This window comes from Athalia rosae, chromosome 8, assembly GCF_917208135.1.
Source record: "Athalia rosae chromosome 8, iyAthRosa1.1, whole genome shotgun sequence".
In the NCBI taxonomy this organism is placed as follows: domain Eukaryota; kingdom Metazoa; phylum Arthropoda; class Insecta; order Hymenoptera; family Athaliidae; genus Athalia; species Athalia rosae.
In genome coordinates this window covers 4,133,761-4,155,277 of record NC_064033.1, presented here as the reverse complement: position 1 = coordinate 4,155,277, position 21,517 = coordinate 4,133,761, and the positions used below count along the sequence as shown (strand labels likewise).

At 40.0% G+C, this 21,517-nt stretch overlaps 3 protein-coding genes across 13 annotated transcripts in view; all 3 read right to left on the bottom strand.

The window, feature by feature from the left end:
* Positions 1–478: 478 nt before the first annotated feature.
* Positions 479–14,704, bottom strand: LOC105684981 (SPARC-related modular calcium-binding protein 2). 4 transcript variants are annotated; one of them, XM_020851807.2, is made up of 11 exons: positions 14,568–14,704; positions 12,040–12,218; positions 7,347–7,509; positions 6,824–7,204; positions 6,492–6,716; positions 4,434–4,517; positions 3,452–3,526; positions 1,216–1,449; positions 954–1,126; positions 687–852; positions 479–601 (listed from the first exon to the last, which is right to left on the bottom strand). In XM_020851807.2, exons 2-11 carry the CDS (start codon positions 12,133–12,135, stop codon positions 501–503), a joined length of 1,698 nt encoding a protein of 565 aa, XP_020707466.2. In that variant the 5' UTR covers positions 12,136–12,218; positions 14,568–14,704; the 3' UTR covers positions 479–500. The 4 variants fall into 4 exon arrangements, with proteins under 4 accessions (XP_020707466.2, XP_048515304.1, XP_048515303.1 ...); XM_048659347.1 differs by lacking the exon at positions 14,568–14,704 and having other exon boundaries at positions 4,434–4,490; positions 12,040–13,157; XM_048659346.1 differs by lacking the exon at positions 14,568–14,704 and having other exon boundaries at positions 479–583; positions 12,040–13,155.
* LOC105684989 lies at positions 14,696–17,719 on the bottom strand. Of its 2 annotated transcripts, XM_048659361.1 has the most exons (6): positions 16,834–17,719; positions 16,618–16,757; positions 16,102–16,537; positions 15,776–15,867; positions 15,100–15,328; positions 14,696–14,836 (listed from the first exon to the last, which is right to left on the bottom strand). In XM_048659361.1, exons 1-4 carry the CDS (start codon positions 16,897–16,899, stop codon positions 15,841–15,843), a joined length of 669 nt encoding a protein of 222 aa, XP_048515318.1. In that variant the 5' UTR covers positions 16,900–17,719; the 3' UTR covers positions 14,696–14,836; positions 15,100–15,328; positions 15,776–15,840. The 2 variants fall into 2 exon arrangements, with proteins under 2 accessions (XP_048515318.1, XP_048515319.1); XM_048659362.1 differs by having other exon boundaries at positions 15,776–16,537.
* A 142-nt stretch (positions 17,720–17,861) lies between these two features.
* Positions 17,862–21,517, bottom strand: part of LOC105684986 (serine/threonine-protein phosphatase 4 regulatory subunit 1-like) — a 97,627-nt gene continuing 93,971 nt past the window's right edge. For all 7 annotated transcript variants that reach the window (XM_012398748.3, XM_048659336.1, XM_048659337.1 and 4 more), the window contains 3 exons: positions 20,196–21,345; positions 19,822–20,095; positions 17,862–19,721 (listed from right to left, as the gene is read on the bottom strand). In XM_012398748.3, the coding sequence (XP_012254171.2) occupies positions 19,606–19,721; positions 19,822–20,095; positions 20,196–21,345 (1,540 nt within the window). In that variant the 3' untranslated portion in view covers positions 17,862–19,605. The remainder of the gene's footprint in view (positions 19,722–19,821; positions 20,096–20,195; positions 21,346–21,517) is intronic.

Sequence of the window (21,517 nt, the reverse complement as noted above, 5' to 3'; positions counted from 1 at the left end):
TATCATCATCATCATCTTCATTATAATCACATAAAAAATAGACATTGAACGATATAAACGTGAACGGTTATCAATTATTTTAGCTTCTCAATATTATCATTATTATTATTATTATTATTATTGATGTTGCTGTTATTGTTATTATTCTTCCTTTCTCGCGACTAACGCGGCGGTAAATATTTATACATTTTTAAGGGAAACGAGACTCGGGTTAGAGAAGATAATTATTCGTCACTGGATATAAAAGTAAAAATAAATTTTTTCAAGCTAGCACGTGTTGATATTACCGGGGTATTGTTACTATAGGTATATGTAATATACGTTATTATATATGTGTATATGAATTTTTATCCAAATCATCTATTATTATTAGTAATATTTTATATAGTTATATTTAAAAATATGCGCCAATATACGCAGAGTATAGGTAATCCTCAAAATTCCATACAAATATCACAAGATAGTTTTTGTTTTTTCATCATCTTCTTCTTCTTCCATTTTTAGTCAGCAATTAAAATCTGATCGATAGGATTCGGTCCTTTTCTCTTGATCTTCTCGGCTGGCGTCTTCGTCGGACTGTCGGCTGTGGAATAAGGCGTCACTATTTGTGCCGTAAAAATTGCATTATCGAGGGATAGGCGAGATAGAAAGAAGGAAAATGTATGATATTTATATTTCAATAATACCTGGCATAATTCGCTGAGCGTTCAGGCAGTTCAACCATTCGGTCATGCTGATTTTTCTGTCGTTGTTCACGTCGCAATACCTCGGTAATTTTTTACCACATCTACGCAATTGTCTGTTATTCGCAACCATTGTGCGAAAACTTTTCCATTCCTTTCTTTCCAACACCTAAGTTGAATCAATGAAATAAGGAGAGTAAGAAAACTTAATTTTTCGTTTGACGATAAAATCCGTACGTTGAAACGATACATTCATCGAAGTTTGTATACCTTATTCTTGTTTCTATCGAGCATAACGAAGTGCCAAGTTGCTATTCTTTCTTCATTTGATGTCTGCCACTTGAGAGTCGTCTCGTCAGACTCTGTACTTGAGGCTTTCATTTTTTTCTGCATGAGATCCATCAGGTCTTTGAGGAACGCCTGTTTCTTGAGATCTGGGCAACCTGTGTTGTCAAATTATTGATGATTTTTTTTTGATTTACCCAATACTTCTTTGTTCCTTTTTATTTGCTTTTTAATTTTTGTAAATTACCCTTCATCGGTCTGTTCGGTTCCGGTACGGGATTGCAATTTGGACTTCCATCTTTGACGGAAGTGCCAGGAATTGGTTTTCCCGAATCCTGATAAACGCACCAACAATAACCGGAATAACATTGTACCTTGCTGTATCTTCCGTCCGGAGTGCATTGGGGAACGTAAAATTTCGATTCCGCATTTTGCTTCTGATCTTCGAGTACCGATTTTCTATCTGATATACAATCATTCGCTGCGCACACATAGATACACAAAAATTGGAGACCAAATCCAAATTGACAAATCAAATAGATATATAAAGAGCATTTCAGGTCAAAGGGTTTTATTAATGAACCAGTTAATATTACTAGGGATAAACATATTTTTTTGGGGGCAAAATGTGATGTGTTTAATTGTGTGCTTAAAACCCATCGAGATATCCTTGATTTTTCACATTTCGAAGCGATGAATTAACGATAACTCGATCAATTCGACCTTCAGATTCGGATTCCTGAGATCAAAATACATAAGAATATCATGGTAACCCGAATGAAAAAGAATGTTAATTTTTTACCCCAAAATCGAAAAAAACTCCAAGGGGTAAATCTCGAAGGGAAAAATTCGTAGCTAAATTTGGTCAACGGATTCGTGTTCCTGAGGTCGAAATACGCTGTATAAACGTCACACGATCCATTTTACCCCTTGTGCCCCTTGGATTTTTTCGGTTTTGGGGTAAAAGAAAAAAAAATTATTTTTTAGTGTATTCTTATGTATTTTGACCTCAGGAATCCGAATCTGAAAGAAAAATTGATCTATCTAAGAAATTGACCGAGTTATCGTCATTTTATCGTTTTTTGTATAACGTTAAGAATATCTCTGCGTCAAAATATTCGAATTTTTTGGTCTACGAGCGAACCCGAGCTACGCTGGAATCAGCGCAGCCAGCAGCGTAGCGCTTTGTTGTGAGACGTCACCTTCAGGGCTGAGCAGAGGTGACGCCCCACAACAAACCCCCTCGGCTCGTGGCTACCTGACTCCAGCAAAGCTCCGACTAGTTGGTAAATTGAGGAATTCGAATATTTCGACCCATGCATGGATTGCGACGAATCAAAGTGGCTCTACGACTAAAACCAATCGATATTTCTTAATTTTTCTGCTCCCAACAGCGAATAATTGATGATTACTCGATCGATTGCATGAGTAGATGATATTGGCTTTCAGATTTGGATTCCTGAGCTGATTATACATGAGATTACCCTTGAAAAGCCAAAAAAAAAAATCGATTTTTGAGCAAAAAATAAATCATTGTTTTAATTGGGTCTAATACGATTTTCTTATGTATTTTGATCTCAGGAATCCGAATCTGGAAGAAAAATCGACCTATCTGTAAAATTGACCGAGTTATCGCCAATTTCCAGCTTTTTGGGGTCAAAAATAAAAAATTTATTTTTTGGTCTGTTTGAATATAATTTGAGCTCAGGAATCCAAATCTAGAAGAAAAATTGATCTATCTGTAAAATTTATCGAATTATCACCGTTTTTAGGTATTTTTTAGCATAAAAATGGGCATATTTCGAAGGGAAAAAATCCTAGCTCAATTTGGACAACGGATTCGTGTTCCTGAGGTCAAAATACATAAGAAAAGTGCCATACGATCAATTTTGAAAAATAAAAATTTTTGGTCAAAATTTGAAAAAATCGTAAGGGGTACCCCTTGGAAAAATCTCAAATTTTGACAAAAAATTTTTATTTTTCAAAATTGATCGTATGGCACTTTTCTTATGTATTTTGACCTCAGGAACACGAATCCGTTGTCCAAATTGAGCTAGGATTTTTTCCCTTCGAGATATCTCCATTCTTATGCTCCAAAAAGCGAAAAATTGGCGATAACTAGATCAATTTCATAAATAGACTAAGTCAACTTATGATTTCGGATTCCTGAGAGCAAAATACATAAAGATAGCATATAAAATAATTTTTTTTTTTTTTTCGACCCAAAATCGATCAAAATCCAAGGGGTACCCCTTTGGATTTCTTCGATTTTTGGGCCAAAAGTGAAGTTTGCACGACGCTTTTCTAACGTCTTTTGACCTCAGGAACACGAATCCGTTGAGCGAATTAAGCTACGAATTGTTCCCATCGAGATATCTCAAGACGTCGAAAGAGTTTCATCGTGTTCGAAGAATATTTTGGAAAAAAATAGCCCTTTTGACGTGGAATGCACTGTAAATTATTGAAAATATTTTTCCTACAACCTTCCGTTTCCTCCTTAGGATCTGCCGTTTCTTCTATAAAAGTAGGTCGGTGGGTTCCTTGATTTCCTATCAGAACTGTTCAACGAAATTCAATGAAATTAATTATTCGTTCATCGTATGTTCCTTCGAAATAAAACAACCATAACAAGGGGGAAAAAACGAAATAAAACTGTCCAATATTTTTCATTAATTCACAAAAATCCTTCACCGCACCCAATGAACGTTTGTGTAATTATATATGTCTCTTTTTTTCTTTTTTCTTTCTTCACAAAGCACATGCAATTCCATTTTTATATACAAGCACATGGAGCGTATGTATTTAAATATATTTTTATGACAGATGAAATTTGTTAAATATACTTTTTTTCTTTTTTTTTTCACACTCCTTTACCATCTCATTTTCAACATTATTCTGTGTCTGTGTATAAAAGCTGCGGTAATTTTTTGAGGTTGCCTATTATTTTTGGGGTCACAGAGGGGTTGGTACGTGCACGAAAAAAAAACAACTAATGGAATTAATGATGGGAGAGAAAAAAAATATCTACAGCTACGCATATACTGAAATCTGACACGGATTTTGGGCTGTAAAAAATAGTAAAAAAAATGGAGAAAAAAAAACAAAAAACAAATATACTTCGCAATTAATTTTTAAATGTAAAAATGACGTTACACATAAATTAAAGAAGATTTTTCCTGAGAATTTCGAAAATCGTTTGCTGCTTTCTTCCAATCCATATATATAAAATACATACCGTATACATATTCAATAATTACTAATGGCCGAATTGTTGCGCTCCGTCAGTTTTCAGAATGAAATAGATAAAATAATGTGTAGGTACAGTTCGAAAAATCATGTGAAAAATGACTAGAATTCGAATTGTTCGGGGAACAAATAAATCAAAACAAAAAAAAAAAATTAAAAACAATAAGAAACTTGTTAAAGTCATTGCAATTAATTGCAAATTAAGTCTATGGAAGTTACCTTGGTCAGTGGCGCGGGTCCTCTGCGCCTCAGGGACCTCAGCGCGCTCATCTGCGCCTGGGTTCAGCGACAAGAACAAACGTACTAAATGATAATAATGATGTCACTCAGCCGACTGGCTTACCTATATAATTGTCTATGTCATTCACATATTATAATATATGCAATATTATCAGCAACAATGTTATTTTTCCTTTTCCTTCTTTTTGCTTTTTTTTTTTTTTTCCGATCACTCCCTTTTTCTTCCGATTCCTTACATTTACTACACCAAGTATTATAAATTACTGTGCAGTCAATTTACAGCGCTACGATCTAATATTGTACATGAAAACAAGAGAAAAACAAAATAAAATAAAATAAAATGAATAGAAATAAAATGAAATCGATCAAAATCTAACGACAAAAGCTCTAGCAGCAACAACAGCAACGTACAAACACAACAGCAGCAGCAACAATTACGATTACAACACCGACAGAATTTCATTACTGTTATTATTACTATTATTATCATCATTATAGTCCTTTGGGCGACGTTACAGGGATCAAACGTATACATGTGTGTACACTTAAATGCACTTTGTACATGTGGCAAGATTGGTACAAGTAATTCATCTGGTCGATTGAATGATTCAAGGCTGGAGGAGACGCAGCCGGGCCAGCGAGAATCGTACCTATAGGTATCGCAGAATATAGCTTCATCGCACGTGAAACTTACACGGTAAAAAAAAAAAAAAAAAAAAAAAAAAATGAAAAAAAAAACGGTTTTCTTTTATCCAAATTTGAAAAAAATCAATAATTTATAAAATATATATTATACGCGAGTCAGGCGATGCAGGTTGAATTTACACAGCTATGTGCGCGTGTGCGTGTGTTTTTAATCCCGTGTACCGAAATGGTATTATTAATAATTTTTTTTTGTTTTTTTTCCGATTAAGTTTACGTTTAAAAATAATTTTCAAACATATGTGTATATATATATATCGCGATGTTACAACGTCAGTTATATAAATAATGTTTTATTAAAGCGTAGGTGCAGCCAACAAAGGATATTCGAATGGATGTGTACCTTTATGTGGACGTGTATGGGTTGGGTATGTACTGATAAGAATCATGATCATCGTGGCTATAAACTGCGGTTTCAATATTATTATTCTCATTATTATTGTAGCTAATGCGCACCGTGTGTAGCAGCACAAGTAGAGGGACTTATGTTCGCGACTACCGTCAGTGTCACACGCACGTGACACACGCGAGGTCAATTGGTTCAATTTCTTCGTACTAATCGAGTGCCGTGTGTGGGCAAACTTCCGGTATAATAAGATTCACGAACGCCAACTTGAAAATTAAAAATTGGAAAAAAAAAAATAAAAAAGAAAATAATTTCATTAAAATTTAAGATTGGAAGAAAAGAAGAGTACATGTACGCGCCGATGATGTAGCGCATGAAAAACGACTTACATCCTGTCGAGCGCATCGCATATCCTCACTTTTCATTTGTGCTTTAGGGGGGTACAGAACGACGCGATACGTACGTGACTCGGCGATTTCGCGTTTCAATTTTAATTAGAATATAAAAACAGAAATAAATGAAACGAATGAATTAACGCTCGTTCGCTTCGTTCGACGAGATTACAGCGGGTCGGTACACAGATTAAAAGAGTTTAGAGACAGAGGTCAGCATGCCCCAAAAACACATACGCATGAAAATTGACGAAGAGAAACAAAATGAATGAATAAATAATTGGAGAAAAATTACTTATCGGATTAAGTCGGTTAACGTTACATAATCATGCGAAATGATTAAGTACTTTTTTTTACCCTTCCAGATATATTCTTACGCTGTTAACGATCTAGCGATACCGCAGCCGTTTGTTAGAATTAGTTTTCGTCATTTTTTCTTTGAAACGCAGAAGCGAACAAAAAACTTCTTTCAAAAATGAAAGACCGATTTTATACATACATACATACATACACGACATGCGGGTTGCAAGCGAACAATGGTTAAAAAGAGAAATACAAAAAACTAAAGAACGATATAACGAGACGCTTCCGACTTACGTGTGAAATCTAGGGCTAGACAGGCGCCCCACTCTTGTCTCGACAATTTCAAGTCCCTGTTCAAATCGCACGTCCTTGCGAAAGTCCTGGCGCATTTTTTCGGCCTCACGGCCTTCCTCGCGAGTCTCCTCAACTCGCGATATTCGTCCCGGTCCAAAAACCCGTCGGTGTCCTTGTCGAGGGTCATAAATTTCCAGGATAAAACGCGCTCCACGTTCTTGTCGCCTGCGAAGTAAATGGAGAAAAAAAAAAAACAAAAAACCGCGATTAAAAAAAATAAATAACCGCCGGCTCGCGATTCGTAGCGCGCTAACGGTACGGGACCCTCTCACCATCGGCGGAAATATTGGTCCTCCTGTATTCGATTTTGAAGTTGTCTATCAGATTGTTGTTGAACTTGGTCTTCTCCGCCCTGTCGCAGGTGTTTCTGTGACGGTTGTTGAACTGCTTGTGATTCTTGGAGGCGGCGGGCGATCTCCTCCGTTGGGCGGAACGCGTCGACGCCGATCCTCCGACCCCGGGGACGATCCTCGGACATCGGGGTCTCTGGTGGCGCACGGACGTGTCCGGAATTGGACGACCTTGGCCCGTGACGCACCAGCAATAGCCGGTTTCCACGTGACACTGTACCTGGGCGTAAGTGCCGTCCGATCGGCACATGGGTCGCGCCCCGGGTCGCGCGGACAATCGGGCGGTGAAGCACGGCTGAGTTTCTTGAAAGATGGAAGAGGAAAATCTCAATCGCGATTCGGGCTTCCCCCCCCCCCTTTTTTTTTTGCCAAGGTGTTTTCGCGCGAGAAGACGGCGTTCGATGCGAACGAGGAGTGATCGAAACACGGCGACGAGGATACTGACCTGGACTGCAGGGTCCGGTGTGTTTTATCAGGAGAGGAGCACCCTCGCATTGTTTCGATATGAATTTGCACTGATCCGGATAGGTGACGTCGTCGCTGCCGCAGACAGCCACACCGGCTCTACCGCTCATCGTACATTCGGCCAATCTTCGCTTGCAGTCCTCCTGCAAAATAGCAAATGAACGTGGAAACGAACGAGTCGGGGATAACGAGCGATCGTTTTCCAGAGATCCGCGGGCCGCGGGCCGTTTGCAAAAAATACAGCTCTCAAAAAACTTGACGAGTGTACGCGAATTCCGATAAGAGAAAAATTGGAGAGCACATACGAGATTCGTACACGATAAATATGAATGACCGTATGCGTTGAAATATAAATAATATTCGTACGCGGACGTGAGTGTATAGGTGTACAAGTTATAACGGTATACGGCCACGGGCAGTCTCAATGGCGGATCACTGGCCGATAAAAGAAAAGGAAAAAAGGGGGAAAGAAGAAAAAAAATTCATCAAAGCTAAAAAGAAGGAATCGAATAATCGGTGTAACGATGACGATAATATAACGACAATAACCCGCGATAACGAAAAATTTAGTAAACAACAAATAAACTTTCAAAATTAACCGAGAGGGAGAGGCGACGGGAAGGTCTTTTACTCGCATGCCACGCATACCACCGGCCATACCGATGATCGTTAACCTGCGGCGATAATATGTACAGATACCTATGTACGATACGCGTATACATATATATAATGTACACGGAGGTGTAGCTAATCAATCCCAAGTGTCACGATTTTAGTACAGATTTTGGTTTTTCGCAAATACGTTGATCGTACGGTCGGATTGAATTTCAATGGTATATACACACGTGTGTAGAATCGTTTATGTGGATGCAGAAACGATCCGTTTCACCGACAGGACACGAGAGACAGATAAGAGAAAATTATATTACACACACCATGTGCAAATGTGTAAGTAATTATGTACGCGGGGTACATGGAATTGAGAACGATCTCGAGTTTACGCGTGTGCACGTGTAACGTATAAATACATGAATTCTTCGATTAAATTAATCATCCGCGATTAATCATCATCTGCTAAAGATAACATTACGTGTGTGTACATACGTGTACACGTCGTAACACGTACAACTCTGGATTTATAATTTAATGTGTATCGCGTAGAAAATTTAATAATATACCGCAAAACTTGTAATATAGTTATAACTTGGCTCAACGTGTAACAAAGTGTTTATACAACCGAAATTATTCTCACATATGTGTACGTACGAAAAGGAAGGCGTACATAACATCTTACAAAAGATGATCTTTTTCTTCTCCGCTTCGAATATAACAATTGACAAATTTAATCGAACCCGTGACAATCGGAAGCCGAATAACGTTACGGGTACAACAATACCCACGTGATGTAATCGGGTATGTACACGTGACGATACGGAAGTAGGTAGTTGGTTATTTTAATTGAAAAATCCTGGCCCCGAATCATTTATTTAATTACGCTCACGTCTTCGCGTCCCAAACCATAGGGAGCTAGTTGTTCTGTTACAACCGCGTATAAGGACGGAATGCGTACATACATACATACATACGTCGCGTACATAGGATACGCGTACATACGTAAAAATATGTGTACAACGGATATACGTATACAGGGAACCGTGGATGTGTTACACGGGTTGAATGCAAATGATTGATACTCGCGTACGCGTCTCGCAAGTAGATCGTTTCTCGTTGGCGCCACTACCATAATCGTTAAGGTATACTACACCATATCCTATGTAACGCAAATACAATATGTATCCTACCTATACACGTAATAAATACGTACCTATATATACACACATAATCTATGTACGTATATTACACGTATGTCCCAAACTTTTCAATCCTAATAATCCATACGCACTATCGTTCATCCCCAAATATTAATAATAAACGTGTACGTACATAATTAACATATTAACGGACGGTTTTAATAATATTAATAATAACTACCGCAAATATAAATTGCCGTAATGAGTACAACAACAACAACAACAACAGTAATAGTAATAATAATGATAATAATAAGTAAAATATAAAAATTACGAGTACAAGACACACAGTGGCTCCTTTGTGTCCGGGCGCTACGTATACTATATTTGTATTATACGTATACGCGTATAGATGTACGTACGAATAAATAAATCAATTTTATGTAACAGAAGCATCAGCAGCATATTAGCAGAATAATTTACCGATCATCGCTTTTGCTCTTCCGTCTCTTCGATTGATAAACTTATTTTTCTTTCATTCGATTTTATTTATACCTTAACTACGACGCGGTTACATCCTTTTTGGCATGAGAGTGTAACGCGGTAATCGGAAAATCTTCCGTGCATAATAAATGTGAGAGGAAAGAAAATATGGTTTGATAAAGAAAAGGAGAGAGAGAAACGATCGTTCATTGTCGGATCGATCGAAGTCAATCGAATATGAGGAATATCTTTATGCACGCAAACTTCTCTCGTCTACTTTCCAAACAACTTTTTAATTAACCGTGTATACATATATACATATACCTGTACCTGTAGTACATATAAGTATATACGTGTGCGTACGCATACAGGTGGACATACGTACGTGCGATCGTAGGATCATCGCGTTAGATGATAATATATTGTATCGATACAATCGCGATGATCAAATTATCCGAAAATTATTGAGATCGAAATAGATTTGAAACGATTTTATACGTTAATTAATTAATATTCATTGTGTAGTCGAAGCGATAAATTGTTCCTGTAACGTGTATCAATGACGACGCACACGACGTTGGAATTAGAAATCGATAAGGTGGATCGTGAAATTAATCGATACCCATTGAGGGGTTGGTTGAGCGGTTACTTTATCTTTTTTCTAAATAAACTTATCCCGCTACACAATTTGGTGTGGTGTGGTTAAATAACGGATACAGATACGCCGCAGGTACACACATGTACGTACACAGGTGAACAGGTACGTACGTAGATACGCCGGTGGTGAAAAAAGGGGAAAATAAATAAATAAAAATCACGAAAATATTTCACTAATTGTACAACACGTTGATTAACGCATTGAATAAAATATAGGTGCTGGGAGCGTGTGCAATTTTATAATGCGATCAACGGGTGATCGATCAATTAAATTTTTTTTTCGCGTATATGTCCTGCACATATTTCTATATATACATTTGCATGTACCTATATACATGGTATACGTGTCAGTTATAGTTATGATATATAAATAATTAATTGCGGTCGCAAATCACGTAGAATTTTATTAGATAAGTACATATATATATGTATACATATATGTATGTATATTTGTATAATTAATATCTGTATAGTTTTATCTATTAAAAAAGTTTGATTACCCGGAGTGTCTTTACCGTCGTTTATAAGTATAAGTGTGTTTGCCGGTAGATTTAAAGATAGGATAGAATAAATTTACTCAAGATTCCACATAGCCGCGATGACCTTCTAAAACGCCGTACGGCACGGTGTTGGAAAAAAATAAAGGAAGTAAAAAAAAAAAAAAAAAAACAATCTTGCCTAAACTTTGCGTAAATAATTGAATTATGATCAAAACTATCGTGTCTCTACTGTACATGTGCGCATGTATACAGTACAGTACTTAACAAAACTAGCCGAACGTTAATTTATGATCTACGAGGTGCGATTGGATTAATTATAATAAAATTAACGTCTAGTCTCCTGTACGAACGTTGAAAGATACGAAACGAATATTTATTAATAATCGAAATAATAGCGTTAGCGATGAGATAAAATAAATCAGACGAAAACAACGGTCTTTCGGCAAACGCGTATCTATATGATACGCGAAAAAAGAATCGAAGGGGAACGAAGAGGAGGAGGAGAGAAAGAAAAATATCAGTATAAAAGCGCGAATCAAATCGTGAGTGAGTCAAGTATTCGGAATCGTCGGTATTTCCGGTTTCCAAAGGAAAAGAAGAAAAACCTGTATACAGGATTTTTACTCGGACAATGTTGTAACTACATATAAACACACACTACAGCTGATACAAATCATCGGTCGACGATTTGAAATTGAAGGGAGAAAAAATAATGATAGATATATAAATAAAATAAATAAATAAAAGGATATATATATGTATATAAATAAAAAATAAAAAAAGAAATAAGAGGAAAAAAGAAATCTCGTTGTAATCGTCTCTCGTAATTATCCGTTCAATGCCAATCTTACAACCGCTGCAAGGTGCGCAATTACGCCAAGTATAGAGCGATCGATAGATCAGCTGCGCTCTGTTCGATAACTTATGGGACAGTTGGACATTGATTGTAAGAATATTTCAATAAATAAAATCCTCTGCAATATAAAAATGGGCATGCATGCGCAATAAAAGTGAAACGCGGTCTGACGTGATTTAAATCATAATCACGGGAGAGGAAAATAATAAAATATCAATAGTTAGATTCAAGTTATTACTGAATTGCGCACAGAGATACGTGTAACGTTAAAATTCACCGCGTTCGTACGAAAAAGTTGTTGGAAAAAAAAAAACCGTCGCGATTAGGATACGGCTATCCGTGTGGAAAAGCCGTTGAAATTTTTTCGCTTCTCCTTTTTACTTTTTACAACGATACACCGGCTAGGGTCCGGCGGCGGTACCTTACCTTTGCGGTGGTAACGGCTATCGAAGTGTTAACTACGATCAGAGCGAAGAATAACAATATCAGGGTGAACGTGGAAGGACGTTTTCGAGGGAGCATCGTGAACTTCCTCTTGTTTCGCTCCCCTCCTCGACCTACACCCTCCTCCTCCCCTTCCGTTCGCTCGGTTGTCCACGCGACGTCTGGATGTAAAAAATTCTAGTTATCGTCGTCGTTGTTGCAATTGTTATTCGCTGTTTATTGTCATCCGCATAAATCTAACGACACTTGACACCACGTTGTCCGTTCACCTGCACACCACTGGCACTCTGTTTTACTATCGCTGGTGTATACCACCAATTCTATTCGGTTTCTCTTCCCTTCTCTGTCTCGTGAATTTCACACTGCACCGCGGATTACGATTTCCTTATTTTTTTTTCCCCCTTTATTTATTTATCTCTTTCGCTTTTTACTCTACTCTTCTTGTTAGCTCTGCGTCCGATTTATCTTCGACTCGTATTTTTCTCTACGTTGATATTATTTTACATGTATATATATATAGATGTATCTACGGCTAGTTCTACCGAAGTACGATACGATCGAGTTCGACGGAGCCCGGGGGTAACGTAGCGAAATGATCGCACATGGCAGCAGGCTATGTCATTAGACGGATTATCGGAGTATGAAATAATGGCGACGTCGTCGTTCGTATACCGTGAATAATATAGATTCGATTTGTTAACGCGCCACGAGACCCGAGATCGGTCAATCGGTTGGTTGGTTGTCCGGTACTCGTGCGCGTCTGTGTCCAGTCGACCCAAACGCTCGGAAGCAACTGACTACGATTCTCACTGGTGCCGCTGCCGCGGCTCGTGTGCTCCGATGATGATGATGATGATGATGATGATGGTGATGATGATAATGACGACGAGGACGACGACGACGACGACGATGACGACGACGATCATGACGGCGATGACGACGATGGTGTTGGTGTCTCGCAAGCCACTTGCCAGCCACTTGGTAGGCTTACTCGCATTCTTCTTGGTAGCAGTACAACGTCCAGTCAGATTTATGCTTGTATGCGCGCACTCGATCAGCCCTTTCTCATTTTTTTCTTAAAGTTTATCAAATTTCGATGGATTCATCGGCGATGGCCCTCCTTCGTCCCGCCCCTCGTTCCCCTCTGCTGATTTATTCGGCTCAACACCCCCCCCTCCCGAATAACGATCGGAGCGATTTTTAATCTCAATTGCGAATGAAGAAACGAAAGTAAAAAAAAAAAAAAAAAAAAATATTTCTATCGAAACATGGACGTGGACGTATTTCGTTGGTTTCGTTTTACAATCATCCCACACGCTACTCGGTAGCCCGGTTTCGTGAATATACGATAAGACCGATCGGTTTGCGTGAAATTGCAACGAAAAAATGAAAGCGGTTTAACGAGAGAAAATAATGTTATTCTTACAATCGCTTATTATTTCTTTGCTTCGTTTTATTTCACTCTTCCTCTTCTTTGTATTTTTTTTTCTTTTTCGCGCGAGTGTATACACAATTGTATGTATGTATAACGCACACTCTTTCTCTCTCGCGATTCACGAGAGTCTTCTTTTTAGTTCGTTTAAATTTGTTTTTTCTCCCTTATTTTATTTCATTTCATTTCATTTCATTTTTTTTTTTTTTTTTTAAACGAGAAAGAAACATTATACAAGTCGAAGAAAACTGGAAGAGAATAAGAACGGTTTATTTTCATTGACCGGGGAAGCTGCGATTCGCCATATGTCTTGATGCTAAATTATATACATACATGTATATCGTATACGTACAACGATAATATACAAATCGCATTGTGTTCCCCTGTTTTTTTTTTGTTTCTTTCTTTCTTTTCTCTTTCGTACGCATATAATTAAAAATTAATGACAATTATAACGGTAAAATGGTAAAAATAATTGTCGGGAGTTCGTCACACGTTTCGCACTGCGCGAGCGCAATAATCTATGCGCGTGTATCCCGTACAGTTGAAAAAGATCGCGGGGGGACAAAGTGTGCGCTGCAGGATTTCGGTGGCCTTCCGATCAAACTGCTCTTGCTTCGAAAACTGGTTGTTAACCGACGACGATGCGGGGGACTTTGGAATGTAGCTTTTCGCGCGAAACCGAAGCGGATGATCGCTACTAAGGAGAAACAAAACGCGACGGCGGAATCGGGCGAGATATTTTACGCCTTTTTTTTTCCCACCCGCCACGCCGCGGAACGACGTCCAGGAATAATTTTACCGCTAAATTTTGATACGGCTAGAAAAAAAATTGTGCGCCGGTCGACGAATTTCGGACGATACGCGATTTTCGAAAGCCCATTTTCTTTCCCCCCTCCCCTGTTGTTTTTTTTTTTTTTTTCTTCTTCTTCCTACCGCGGCCGCTCTTTATCGGCCTCTCGCACGATCGGAGTTTAACAACTCACCGGCTCCGGGTTGTTGCGTCCCTGATCTGGGCGTCGACAAACTCAACAAACTTAAAGTTAACAGGCTAGAGGATTCTATATAGCTGGCTTACCAGTCTCTGGCACACCTGTTCGCTCAGGTATGCGGGGGTCTCACCGGACCCTAAGGCCCCCTCCCCGCTCCTTCTTCACCTCCGCTCTTTTTCTCACTCTCAGCCACTATCCCCGCGGTAGTCGCCGGGCGTAAAATAAACTCCGGTACAATTCGAACGTCTCTGGGTGAATTTCGTCAGACCGTTCGACGACAACGTCCCCGGCAATATTTGGAATTGGAACATCAAGTGTAATGGTCCTCGAATGTTCGGGGTGTGAAAAATCTAGCCTGGAACGTCGGTGGCAGGTTTTCGGGGAGGATTTCGGGGGATTTCGGTTTAGGTGGAAGAAGGGTGGGCGGCTGGTTCCGTGAAACGGTACCGAGGTAAAAGGTACACATGTCGGTAAAATGAGAAAGGAACGAGAGGGAATGGAAAGGAAAGGTTTTACCGACACGTGCGTCGGAGTAACCTGAACACCTGGGTCGGGGATCGGCCCCCTGGCGAGCGAGGAGAGCCTACGGGGGGAAATCAGGGGAGTTTCGAGGCTTACCGAACAGGTCTGCGAGTCGCCACGAGGAGCCGAGATAGCCCAGACAATGGGACGCCGTCGAAGCCGTTCCGATGCACTTGACTCCGTCGCATTCTGCGCTGCAGCACCGCAGGCTATCCTCTGCCTACCTCCTCCTCCTCCTCCTCCTCCGCTCCGTTACATTACCATCGCCGTATCCTCCTACCTTCGATGGAACTCGGGGCGACCGGTGCCCGCGGGATCCTTTAAGCTTCGGAGAGAAAAACGATTTATAATACGAGTATTTAGACCGCGTCACCTTTTTTTTTTTCGAACGCGACACAATGGGGATTGTTTAAAAAAAAAAAAGAAAGAGAAGGATCTAGCTGATATTATAGAGATGGGATTTTCCCTTGTGGGAGAATATAGTCGAGATACCGTTTTCCCCATAAATATTGGAGGCTCGGTAACGACGGACTTGTAAATTTTATTACCGCAACTGGTTAACCGAAAGCGTTGAAAGCTGATATGCAGTCTGAGATGTATTTATACGTCCCTAATTATTTTTAAACACGAAATCACGATTATAATATAATAACGCGGTTTCTATAATGAGCGGAATTAACCACTAAGTATAATATATCTGCTCGTTTTACACCGATATTATACAGATTATATGCATATAGTTATCGGTTTTATATTCTGTCCGAATATTCACCTGTGGCAATGCTTCAAGAATTTCCCATATCCTAATTCCAAGTGCAGGTCCACCGTGTAGCTCGTTTAGATATCGCCAAACGATTGGCTTAGCTTCTCGGAAAGAAAACATGTCGAGGGTACAATACCTATACCAAAGTTCTAGGAAGTAATTTGAAAAATATCGTTCCAATATTTCCAACACAAATTGATTATGGGTGGATAGCGAGAGAACAAGAAAACATGATTATGTGTGTGGATCGTTCTATATATCCGTGGAGAGTAATCAGTCTCATACCGATTCATTCGTGACAATTAACAGGAAGATAATTAAGCATATTTGTAAACCTCTTTGAAGATTTCTTGCAGAACGATGGTCCCGTCCCTCAAGGATTTGAATTTGAAGGCCTGTTCATCGATAGCGCAGGTAACCTTTTTGAAGATGATCGTCTTCCCCTCAGGCTCAGGATCACTTGGGTTCGTCTCGTCGATAGAGCAGCGCCAAATATTATCGAAGTAAATGGAATGAACCTTACCGAGAGCTTCAGCTGGCAAAGTTGCGCATAAGTGAACCTTTCTCTTCAGAGTTCGAGAGCAGGCTTTCATGGTATCCATAGCAACGGCGCATGTTTTAGCGATCAGTAATTCAGCGCTACCTGGACCAGCATCCCCCGAGTTTGGGGTGTAGTTTTCTAACTTGTCGATGAACAAGACAGAGGGCGGCGCAACGAAAGTATCCAAGTCTACCAAGATGTCTGCCAAGCTTCGATAGTCCGGCAGATACCTGGAAGGTTATCCAAATACGACTAACGACCAATGCCCCCCCCCCCAATGTAATGCCACCTCGTTACCACCGATACTCACATGAATTTTATTAATTGAAGAATCCCTAAATGCTCTCCACGGAATCCAACGCTCTCGTGATACCTAGGGGGCAAGGATTCGAGGGGAACTGGCGTCACGTAAACGACGCGCCGCCCTTCTCTAGCCCAATGCAGTGCACCCTGTGATTAATTATGAATGAGAGATTCACAATAATTCTAACGACAAGTAACGAGCGGTTGAAATGTTCAATGATACCTCGAACACGAACGTGTCCGTGACTTCGGACGGACCGCAAATTAACGTTGTTCCTACTTCTTCCATGTTCTAGAACTGATCCGGCTAGAGCCGTTGAACAAAAGAAGACCGAACGTCGTGCGAGTCGTACGATCACGTCGCCGGTGTTGATGTCCGCCATCTTGACGCACGTCTGATTGCCGGTTTCCAGGCTTCTCTCATTCAATCCTCAATCGTTCATTCACACAATTTTCTACAATATCAAGGTGATACCATTACTATTTCTATGTATATGCTATGACTATTCGTCCGTACTCACGTACTACACAAGCATGTAATTGTAAAATGGCCGATGGTAAATATTGCAAAGGATTGGAATGGCTAACGGTATGGGTACAACTTTGCTCGTATTTGGCAGGTCGAATCGATCCCAGATAGTCTCCTAGAAAATAATGCGACAATTACATATAAGTGTAACAAATTGGTTAAGATTTATTATTGTAATAATTATTGTTGTTACTATTATTAATATCATTGTTATCGTTATTCGATATAATCCATATTGTTATTACTACTTTTCATCGTTCTTAATCAAATGCGATACGATAATGACATATTATACACAACGTATTTAAACAACACTCTTCCTAATAATATATTCACAATTGACCCGAGTGTTGGTTCAAAGAATAAATAAGGGGGCAAAAAAAGAACAAACAAATAATAATAATCGTTGAATCGTTTCGTGCTTACAAGAGCAAAAAATAAAACTGAAATTTCTTTCTCAATGATTATCAATATTCAACAATCGTTGCGCACTTTCAATATTCATCAGTCGATCGGTATCAAACTATGTCATTTCTAATATTACAAGATCGACGATATCTTAATTACTTTTTTTTGTCTATTATAAGGGTCATGAGGTGGATCGCGTTACAATGTTTGTGTTTATGTGTAAAATTTTTAGTCAATTTTACGATATCTCATGTATCATCTCGTTTCTTGGTGTGTGTTTTTTTTTTCTTCATCTTTTTGTTACTTTTTTCTGATTTTTTTTTTTTTTTTTTCTTTATTTTTACATTATTTATACAGTCGTTTCCCCATTCTTCCCAATACTCCGTAATCTAAATTATCATATTTATCATTATCTTATAAAGAGACGGAAATCGACATCATCGTCTTCTGTACAATTGCATACGGCATTAGCAGCGTAGCCAGTACCTAAGATTATTTGGTAAAAAAATTGTCATCGATAACACGACGACAAAAATGAATTAAAAAAAAATATATTTATATCTATATATGTATATTCATTTTCGTTCGATATTAACTCTAAAAGATTTATCCAAAAGGATTATTATTGTTTTTTTTTTTTTTTTTTTTCCTTTCATCTATGGCGATCACAACGATGATGCACATTTTATGGTACTTATTACGTATGATAAGAAAAATTTACCGCATCACAATAGATGTTATTTTCTTCTTATTTGTTTATTATTTATTTATTCATTTTTTCCTACGTTTTGTTTGCTTCGTCCGTTTTATTAATATCTTAACTATTCGAATCTACAGTGTTAATCTATCTCACAGAATATCAAGTTCCCCCGGTAACTCGAACTGATTTTTTCATACACTCGCCAGACGTTATTCAATCGTTAATCGTGAATTAGGTAATTAAGAATTGAGCTCGGCGGTAAACGCCAACGTTTTTCTTACGGTAGCGAAGACGTTTTTCAACGCAAACCATCAGAGAATTTGACGTCATTGCGAAATTCGGAGGGATTTAAGCTGTCGCTTTTACGGTGACGTGAAAATTTCATTTTTGTCTCAGCGTTTTACTATGGGGCGGGGCGAGGGGGGGGGGGGCTAGAGGGGGAGGAATGAGGCCGCAACTCTATAAAAATTTCAAAGACGAGAGAAAAATGGATAAAAATTAAATGAAATGTTCTCTTGTTTTTCATAGGAAAAAATTGTTGAACATTTAAAATTTCTAACGCTTACTACTTAACGAAAATGAGTCTGACGGGGTGGGGGGTGGGGGGGGAGTGGCTGAACAATCATCAATTATCACCGGACTCACGAATATTTTAACGAGCCCAATTTCAATTGACGTATATAACAAGTTTCGGTGTAAACCAGGCGCATCATATCAAAAGGAAATTGATTCGTTTCTCGAGTATACTTACAGACAACTTATACGTTGTTACAATATATAGAAATTACAGAAAAGCTCGTATTTCACATTATCCTATCTATTTCTATCAAAGTTCCCTATTTATTTATTATCGTTATTTTTTTCATTATTTTTTTTTTATATTGTTTTTCGATTATTATTTTTTTTATTTATTTTTCTTTTTGTTTCATACGAATACTTAGTCGCGACAATCTTAGGAATTTTTTTCTGGGAATATCGACGATGCAGGAAATAATTAGAAGTGATAACAGCGGGCTGTAAAGGTAGTGGTAGTGGTTGATGGAAAAAAAGAAAAAAAATATTGGAATAGTGTCGATTAGTAACAAGGCTCGAGGGCAAAGAAGAATCGTAGTAAAGAATGGAAAAGAAAAAATAAAATAAAATAAAACTAGTTATTCTTTCCACTCGCATTCGCAAATTTGACGGATATTATCTAATCCTTGTTTTTCGGCGTACATTCATTCGACAATCGGAATCACAGAGGTCCAACAAACACATGGTGGGTGGTAACGGGGGCCGGTAGAAGATTATTTCCAAACCGATGCACCCCCCGGCGTAAAGGATCGAACCATTTTTCTATCCTTTTTCTCCTCCGTACGCTAATGCGTCCTTATCAGGACCGCGTGTTCGCGGACATCCCTGTCAGCGTCCTGCCGTAAATGTTTCAATTTTGTTTTCACAGCCTCCGCTTGCTCAGGTCCCCCTTGCCACTCGGCTGAAAAAATGAAAAACGGAAGACGTCATCGGTTAAAATAAATTCCCTTGATCTTTGTCGAAAGAAAATTAGCAACGTAATCATCTTCGTCAATACTAACGTCCTCTCGTAGCCACGTATCTCGCCAATGTCCTGGCAACTGACAGTCTGACGTTCGGCACCGTATCCAAAGACAGATCTATCAAATGCGGCAACATCTCCCTCGAAAATCTGTCGGCGGTTATGGCGCCGTTCGTTATCAGCTGGGAGCACAGTATACCGTAGGTTTGCCTATGCGTCCATTTTGCCGAGCGAGGAAACATGTTACCAAGTTCTCGGACCAACGCCGTGACCAAAGCCTCGTCGACCGACAGATACGATATTATTTGAGTGACCTGTTGAACGGGTCATTCGAACGATTAACGAGCGAACGCGAGCGAATTGAGACGGAGAACGCGGTTGTCGACCGACGTCGAAAATTAATTATCGGCTTACCAAGGCGAGGGCGACCGTTCTGACCGCGGCGACCTTGTCAACGAGAAGATGAAGGGCGACGGTCGTTATCCACTCGGAAACGTCGACGGGATTGAACAGGTCCACGGCTTCCAACAATTGATTGGCGAGTTCCTCGCGGAATCGCCAATTCCACTCGGGGTCGGTGACCAAGAAATCGTCGAACCTGTGCAGATACTGGCGGCGGTCCTGCGGTCTCAGGACCTTGAGGAAGGTGGCGAGGTGCTTGAGGGCCCCGATCCTCACCTCGTCCAGGTCCTTGATGAAGCCGTCGTAGATCGGGACGAGATCTCTGGCCGCCAGATCCTCGCCCAGTATAATGGCCAACTCGTGAATACTGGAGGCCAGGGTGCGTCTGACTTTCCACTGGAGCGCGCAAGTCAGCGTTCTGTAAGCGTCGACCAGCAGGTGCCAATTTCCCCTTCCCAGGGTCAAAGCTACCGCGGGGAAACTGAACGCGCAGTGGTGGGGTATCTTCGCGTCCATGTCGGTGGCCAACGAGGACGACGGCAACATCACGAAATTGTCTATGAGAGTTTGAGGCACGATGGACTGGTAGCTTCCGTCCGAATCGTATTTGTCGGCCGGGTTGATTTCCGGCCTCGGTGCGTCCTCCGCCGCGTCGCACGAGTCGTCCGAGCTAACTTCCATGGTGTCGTTTAACCCGGGGTCGTAGTTGGCCAGGCGTCGTTTGTACTCGAAATTCGCCAGGGAGTTGGCGCCGATATCGAATTGCCCTTTCCGTTGAGAGTCGTTGTTCGAGGCCCCCTCGCGCTGCGAATTTTCTTTAGATTCTTTGACCTTGTTGTCCCGGCTCTCCGCCGGCGCGTTCTCCTCCTTCCGTTCGTCGTTCTCGTCCTTCGGGGGCGATCTGCCCGCCTCGACTATCTCCAGATCCAACGGCATTTCCGGCGACACGTAGTAATATTGGAAGGGATTGAATTTCTCCGTGTCGTCGTGGGATACCTCGCCGTCGGCCGTGGTGGTGTCCCCGTCGGACGTTTTCCGCCACCCCGTCCTTCTGCACCTTTTGCGGATTCCGCGGTCCTCGCTCTCGAAATTGTCGTCCGTGTTGTCGCCGAAGTAAAGGACCTCCGCGAGCACCGTGGGACGGGGATTCGAAAAGGATAATCTGTGGAGTAGAAAACCGTTGTAAACAATTGCGACAGACGCTTGAGCAACGGATGAAATGGAATGTCCAACGAATAACAATAAATAAATGAATAAATAAATAAATAAATAAATAAATAAAAACAGGGGAGGAAAACAGAGGCACGACATTGGCAACGTGACGTGATAAGGAC

Coding starts and splice junctions, on each gene's coding strand:
- LOC105684981 (XM_020851807.2), bottom strand. CDS start 12,135: ATGCTCCCTCGAAAACGTCCTTCCACGTTCACCCTGATATTGTTATTC. Junction 1,450..3,451: donor TCCTAAGGAGGAAACGGAAG/GTTGTAGGAAAA, acceptor ATGTGTGCGCAG/CGAATGATTGTATATCAGAT. Junction 853..953: donor TCGATAGAAACAAGAATAAG/GTATACAAACTT, acceptor GATTCAACTTAG/GTGTTGGAAAGAAAGGAATG.
- LOC105684989 (XM_048659361.1), bottom strand. CDS start 16,899: ATGGAAGAAGTAGGAACAACGTTAATTTGCGGTCCGTCCGAAGTCACG. Junction 16,758..16,833: donor CGGACACGTTCGTGTTCGAG/GTATCATTGAAC, acceptor AATTAATCACAG/GGTGCACTGCATTGGGCTAG. Junction 16,538..16,617: donor CTTCAATTAATAAAATTCAT/GTGAGTATCGGT, acceptor ATAACCTTCCAG/GTATCTGCCGGACTATCGAA.